Source organism: Astatotilapia calliptera, chromosome 18, assembly GCF_964374335.1.
Source record: "Astatotilapia calliptera chromosome 18, fAstCal68.1, whole genome shotgun sequence".
NCBI classification, from domain to species: Eukaryota; Metazoa; Chordata; class Actinopteri; order Cichliformes; family Cichlidae; genus Astatotilapia; species Astatotilapia calliptera.
Window position 1 is genome coordinate 19,704,521 of NC_137439.1, and position 7,434 is coordinate 19,711,954.

Below are 7,434 nucleotides of genomic sequence, written 5' to 3' on the forward strand. Positions count from 1 at the left end.
ATGCAGAACAGGTGTTTGATAAAATAAAGCTCACTTTATTGACATTTTCAGTGCACTCACCATGGGCCCAATAATATCTGTTTATTTATTTCATCATTAGCCTACTTATACAAGAAAAAACTGTGTTTTTCTAAAATCCCTGTAGTCATAAAAGCATTCCCAAAATGTATGCACAGTTCCAACTGTCCTTCATACGGACACTGAGTGTTCTTTTCTTTAAATTCCCTAATGAATTAGTACATAGTCAGTGGTTTAGGAATATAGGCTCTTAAGGCTTGCTTTTTTTGCAGTTTTTCAGAGCATCTGCCAGGGCGTGCAGTGCCATGTCAGCATTAGTCTTCTCACAGTTGTATCCCATCAATCCAATCCTCATCACCTAATTAAATGAGAGATGGAAAGCACATTACATGAGTATACTCTGCAGCAATTCAGCAGGATGATTCAGAAAGCTGCTCAGACACCAAAGTGATGACTTTGCTGTTGTTAAAAAGCCATTGTAATTAAACCTGTCACACAGTACCTGGAAATGGTCCTTAAACATTATATCTTTGTTTGTCTGGATTAGTTTGATTCAAGACAAGATATGCATGTTAATTTAAGAGAAAAGGACAACAGGACAGGAAGCTGAAAAGCTAGAACGCCCTGAAACTACTACTACACATCAGAATTAGTTACCACCAATAATGACTGTAAAATTAACTCACCATGCCAATGGAAGGGCCCAGTCCTCCTGTCATCTCCATGTGGTGATGTTTCATGATATATGTCAGCATCTCCCTCCAGTCGTAGCCTTCAGGGATAGCAATGGTGGTGACGGAGGGAAGCCTCAAATCCTGCAGGACACATATAAAAAATGGCTTTCGTCGCAACACAAGGAAAACTGCTCCAGTGAGTTTAAAAGCAACACAAATATAAAGCTAAGTTGTACAGTGTTGTTTTGTTTGTCTCTATTATTTTGTTTCATGTAAATATCCCCTTTATTCTCTCTGTGTATCTATGTTTTCATGGCACCATGATGCTATTTTCTTGCATTTCTGTCTCACTCTTTCGGGGACGAATAGCTTGAGGCCCAGATCCTCCAGTCCTCTGTACAGGTAGGCTGCTACCTCCTTGTGCTTCTTCCAGGACTCCTCCAGCCCCTAGAGGGAGACAAAGATTTATTGTGTTTAGAAATAAATAACTAAAAGGGTAGGGACTTGATCATTGATAGTGTTCCTGTCAGTAATACCAACTCAGAGGTTACTAAACAGACAACGATTATAACATTTATTTTGTTTGACTGGGATCACTCAGATGCCTGGAGTCTAAAAGATCATGTAACTACCAAAGGAAGCATGCACATTTTGCCTCACATAATTTACTCCATTAGTTAGCACAAACATAAAAGAGAAGGCAGTTCACTCACTAAAATACTGACTGTATAACATACTTTTCAGTTAGATAATTTCAAAAGACAACTCACATCCTCAGTTCTCAAAAAGCTGGGGCACTGTGCATTAATTGGCAACAGATCAGTAACATGATTGGGTATAAAAAGAGCATCTTAGAGAGCAACATATGTTTCCATGGCTTCATATTAGCAGAGCCCTGCAGTCCAGACTTGTGACTAAACATCATGAAACAAAAGACATGACAAAGAAGAGCCAGGACGGTCGAGGAGCTAGAATATGATATTAGACAAAAATGGGGCAGCCTTCCTCTTGGTCTCTTTAGTTGTCAGACGCTTATAGGCGGCTTTTAAAAGAAGGGATGCTACACAGTGATAAACAGTACCCTATCCCAATTTTGTTGAGACATGTTGCTGCCATCAAATTAAAAAATTACCCTCTTTTCATAAAATGGTCCATTTTGTCAGTTTAAACACTTGATATGTTTTCTGTGTTCTGCTGTGAATGAAAAATGGCTTTATGATACTGTAAATCATTGCATTCTGTTTTTATTTGTACTTTGCATAGTTTCCGAAACCTTTTTGGAAATCTGTGTTGTATACAAAGAATAACAGTATCTAGAAATTACAGATTTTTTGTTCAGAAATGTGACTGAAGAAGTTGGGAAATATCCCTTTACCCTCTCAGCAAGAATGGCCAGACTCTCTCTCAGGGCGAAGAATCCAGACACTGGACCGGTGTGGTGGTATCTAAAAGCCACATGACACAATGACACTTTTACAATTCAAGGTTTAGTAGCTTGAATAATATTTTTGAATTTTTTTTTCTCATTCTAGGAGTTTTCCTGCAACATTTAACTTTAAACTAAAGTTTAGAGGGTATTTGGAACTACCAACAATCAGCTTGTAATCAGTTATCTGCTGTGGACTTACACCCTTGCTGGTTTGCCATCGCAGCCCCAGTAGTTGGACAGATGTGTCATATCAAAGAGGTAGGAGACTGGTTTTGTTTTCCTGTTAAACATCTTGTGGCTGTGCAGAGGAGATAGCATTGCCTGAACTACTTTTTGCTTTTTTGTGTGTTTTTTATTTTAAATATTTGTAACAATTTAGGATAAGATGCATGCATAACCACTCCACCGTCTCCCTCCTTACCATGCTCTGTCATTAAAAGAGATGGGTGCTGTACCAGGAGGTGCATTCAGAGCCTTTTGAGAACCAGAGTAGAGGATATCGATATCTGGAAACACAATAAAAGACGGATTAAATCCCACACAGGCGCATCTGATGGTAGGAGAGGAAGTTGATCTTTCATCACCGCCTTACTTTGCTTGTCCATAAAGATTGGTGCCGCACCGAGTGAAGCGACTGTGTCGACCAGGAAAAGGCAGTCATGTCTGCGCGAGATGTAACAATGAGGAGTGAGAAATATGACACTATAATCTGTTATGCGCTGTTTTAGACTGATGTGGTGGGAGGCTCACTTTCTGCAGATGTCTCCAATGCCATCAACTGGGTGACACAGACCAGCAGAGGACTCCCCGTGTGTGAGGAAAAACAGGACAGGCTTGTGCTTTTTTATGGCCTACGGCGAGATGTGAAGACAAATTTAATCATGTGTGCATGGTGTAAGTGAATCTTAGTGATTTACCCAACTTAACCTTTACATACTGTTCAAATTTCATGCCTTCACAGATTTGTTTCAGCCACGCCAGGCTTTCCCTCATAATATACAAAATTTTAAAGTACAGCTCTATTTAGGATGTATCGATAGCCTGTCTGACATAAATAGATGATTAAACCTTAGTTAATGTTTCAGAAGTTTTATAGCACCCTTTTTTGTAGAAAAAAACATCTACTATCACATAATACCATTTCTCTAAGGCATGAAGACACTAACAGCCATAATGATTTGAATATATTTTATTGAAAGTGACTATGGTAAGAACATCCTGAAATGCTAGGATTTCTTATACAACTCTTTATAACCATTACAACACTCATCACTGCTATATGATTAAAAAATCTCAATCACTACCATATATAATACCATAACAATGAATATTAACAATATTCATTTAACATTAATTAAAACTTTGAACACAAAATGTGCTTATTGCAAACTAGTCTGTTTGTTCACAGCAGTGACAGGAGTGCGTGGGACCTGCACATGTGTTCACACACTCTCTGAAATGGCAGCTCAGGTGCCTTTATTATCTTATGACGCCCTTCAGGCCTATTTTGGTCTTGGTCTCTGTTCTAATCTCACTTAGGGTAGAATAAATAGATTTTAATAATCATGGGTGGCATGCTTGCAGGTGTAAATGTAACATATTTTCCATTATTTAGAGTTTGTCTTACTGTCCACTCAAAGTGCTTTGAACTGAAAGTTACACTTTAACTATTCATTATAACAAATACCTCATATACTTATGGCCAGTGTAGAGTCACCAGTTAACCTAACATTGATGTCTTTGGACTGCAGGAGGATCCCAGAATACCCAGGAGACCATGCAACATGCACCCCAGCCAGGATTTAAACCAGGAATCTTTTTTCTGTGGGGCAACAGTGCTAACCACCCTATTTTAAATCTTGTGTCAAGGCACCATGTCTAAATTCACCCTCTGACCACTCTAGGTTTTTTTTCCAATTGTGCACAAAATATCACTGAATACTGCAAAGCTTGTTTTTACTACTTCACTGTTTTGAGATCCCCTCCACAATCCTTCACAGACCAGCAGGACAATTCTGGTGACAGTGTCAGAGGACAGTGTCATGGTCAACCTTTAACTCTGTCACCACTGGCCCATACAAAAATACAGACAGACGTGTATTTTTTGTGTCTTTGTGCACACAGACATGAAACACACACACTTGGCAAGTACAGTTTCACAATTTCAAGATTCCCTAAAACCAACGTTTTCCTTTATTTGACCAACACTGACATTTTACAATACTCGCTTTAGGTATATTCATCAAAGTTAGGGCAGAAAGAAAAGACTTGAACAATATGTAAGGATTAAAAATCTCACCTTTAGCATCATGGGCTCGGGCGGATATTTTTATTTTATTTTATAGTAATAATTTCTCCTTCAACAATATCTTTAAATACCTGCTCAATTTCCGTATTGGTGAAATATCCTCCAGGCGTTTTTACCATTCTGTGTACATTGGCACCTACAGATAAAAACATATTCTCTGTAAGCTACTGAATAAATGCATAAATTGGCTAATAGTTAAACAATCGGTATCAATGTAGTGTACTTATTAAGTGTGCGTAAACCTGTGCGTAAACGCTTACCCATCCTCTCTGCAATTTCTGCAACGCGCTCTCCCCAGATCCCGTTGATGGCTATGAGCACGCTCTCTCCGGGCTCCACCGTGTTGAATACCGCACACTCCATAGCCGCGTGCCCGGAGCCGCTCATAGCTATAGTCATGTTGTTCTCTGTCTGAAAGGCATACTGGATTCCTTTCTTGATGTCATTCATGATCTGTGACACGAAGTGAAAATTGGAAATAATTTCAAGTTTAATTTGTCAGGAATGGTCACTGTTGACGCTCAGGTGGGCTGTGCGTAATTACGCACAAGCTTATGTCCTAAGGATACATTTGGTCTTTTGTTGTTGTTGTTTTTAAAAATAAATTTTAACATGAAAAAAAGACAGAGAAGAATTTTTGGTCTGAGTTATTTGTGTGCCAAAAACAACTTAAAATCAAAAATTTCAATCTAATAAAGCAATTTTAGTGGTAAAAATGATGATTAGGCCTTGCCAAAGCAAAGATGGAAAACAAAAATATCCACTGGTCACAAACTTACAGAGCTAGTCCAGATTCACCACATTAGGAAGCCGTTCCTATTTCCCAGATAAAAATAATTTGAATTTCCAGTATAAATTAACTCAAACAAAAAGCACTTACCTCATACATTTCTGGGTGCAGGTGACCAATTATTGGTCTGGACCCTGCAGCTAAGATGCGTGGAGGAACGTTCGACGGTCCCGGTCCGAACAGGTAACGAAGAGGCACCTCCAGTGGTCGCAGCATGCATGCCGGCGGCGGTATAGTGACGGAGGACATGGAGCGGTCCTGGCGCAGCAGCACTGGCGCGCTCCTCGCGGCCAGCGGACCTTCGAGGGCCGCTGATGTCTGCTGGGCGAGCAGGGCGCCCCGGCTGAACAATGCCCGCTGCATCATGGCTGATGACCCGATACTGAGAAGCTTGCGTCCGGTGAGGTCACTTATGCGAGACAGTTAGACTGAACCGGAGTGTGTGACAAGGTGAAGATTTAAAACAAACAGGTCTTTGACCTGCTGGCCACGAAGTGTTGTGCGTCACACTTAAGGGTTGGCATCTTGTGCATGACGACACACCAAATAGCAATGCATGTAGTAATGAGAATGTACTGTTCTACACATTTATTTATTATAGCCTAGTTTTTGTAGCTTCCTGTTCTCATGCTAGAGATAGTGGAAGCTTTTAAACTTTTTTTTAACGTTTTAAACTTTAAACTTTAAGCCTCTCATATCATAATTTTATAAGGGCCTTTTAATGTTGGAAAAACTATATGTGGAGATTAAAAACCATTTTGGGAAACCTTTCATTGCATTAGTAATAAACGTGTGTGGGTAGAACTATTAAACATCCTAGTGACACAAGTTATTCAATACTGTTTAGTGTAATTTATACTTAAGTTATGTCTGGCCAAGACTGTCCTGTAAAGACTCAGAGGTCTACTACAGCTTTTACAGTTTGGATCCACCACAACTGGTTTTGGTGACTCATTTCTGGTCTAAATCAACACACTTGACTCTTGAACTATGTGGAAAAATGAAGTCCTACACTTGTCAGCTTAGAACCAGTTGAGGTGAGTTTGTAGGTTAGTTGATTTTGTAACTGCAAGTATTCAGTCTGTAAAGAGGAGTTTCCTCTCAGAGAGCCAATCTGCTCTCTCAGCGGAAGAAGTGGGGTAGGGAAACAAACAGCCACACACCTACCAACCCACCCACCCACCCATCCACTCATATGAACACAACACACTCCAACAAACAACTCGGGCTTATTATCTAATGTGTATGAATATTGACATATGCTATTATGTGGGGTCGTTCTCTTGATAAGAAACAAAAATATAAATGATCATATGGTTATTACACAAGTGTTTTCTTGTTTCCAAACAGAACAGCAACCTATAGATTTACTGGATATCGGAAATCCAGATAAAGGAGGCAGGATAGAGATATTATATTTTTAAATTAAGAAAAAAAAGTTGTTATAACTTTCAGAGCTACTGGGCACTCTTCACTGCTTCCTCCAAGCTGAACCTCAACATATCTTATTTGTAGTGAAACAGCGTCTATGCTTCAAGCAACAGATGCATATTGGACAGCAATTTCCAAAGCATTAAGTTGAACATATAACTTGATCAGGAGTTGTTCTGTCTGACTTTATAAACGTTTCTACAAATTGACTACAAATATAATCTAGTGTTTGATTCCTTTGCTTTACTTTGACTAATTCTGCAGCATTTCTCAGTTTTTCTTCAGCAGGGTCAGTAGAAGGTTCTGGGTAAATAATTAAACCACTCGTAAGTAGGTGGACTTGGTTTATCCTATCACTGGCCTTTGCACTGGACCCAACACTCAAAATCCACTAAAACAGAGCAGCAGGAGGAGGAGGAGCAGGGGAATGATCAACAAAATAAAGACTGTGAGCTCCTTCCCATCTAACCACAGTTAGACTTTTTGAAAATGGCTGTTTTTATGTTTACTAATAATCACAATACTTGCTAACAGTTGTGATGAGAAAGTAGACCCTTAAACATGATTTTTATCACAGTCCAGTGCAGCCAATAGCATGCTATATTTTACTTGAAGCATGTATATTTTTCCCCTCAGTCTGTACTTTACCCCATTCACTTCCCCAAAACATCATGGGTGACCAACTCCTGCACTGGGGTGGACCCTGATAAGTTCTGATTGATTGCACCCTTGATTCTGCTTATGGGTCAGACTCTGTATTGATTGTCTGATTGATTCAGGTGAG

At 39.5% G+C, this 7,434-nt stretch overlaps 1 protein-coding gene across 1 annotated transcript; it reads right to left on the bottom strand.

The window, feature by feature from the left end:
• Nucleotides 1–14: 14 nt before the first annotated feature.
• Nucleotides 15–5,752, bottom strand: agxtb (alanine--glyoxylate and serine--pyruvate aminotransferase b). Its single transcript, XM_026148693.2, has 11 exons — nt 5,310–5,752; nt 4,690–4,882; nt 4,501–4,565; nt 2,872–2,972; nt 2,714–2,784; nt 2,543–2,627; nt 2,321–2,419; nt 2,068–2,137; nt 1,044–1,139; nt 705–833; nt 15–376 (listed from the first exon to the last, which is right to left on the bottom strand). The coding sequence occupies exons 1-11, from the start codon at nt 5,583–5,585 to the stop codon at nt 269–271; spliced, it is 1,293 nt and encodes a 430-aa protein (XP_026004478.2). The 5' UTR covers nt 5,586–5,752; the 3' UTR covers nt 15–268.
• Between the last annotated feature and the right edge of the window lie 1,682 nt (nt 5,753–7,434).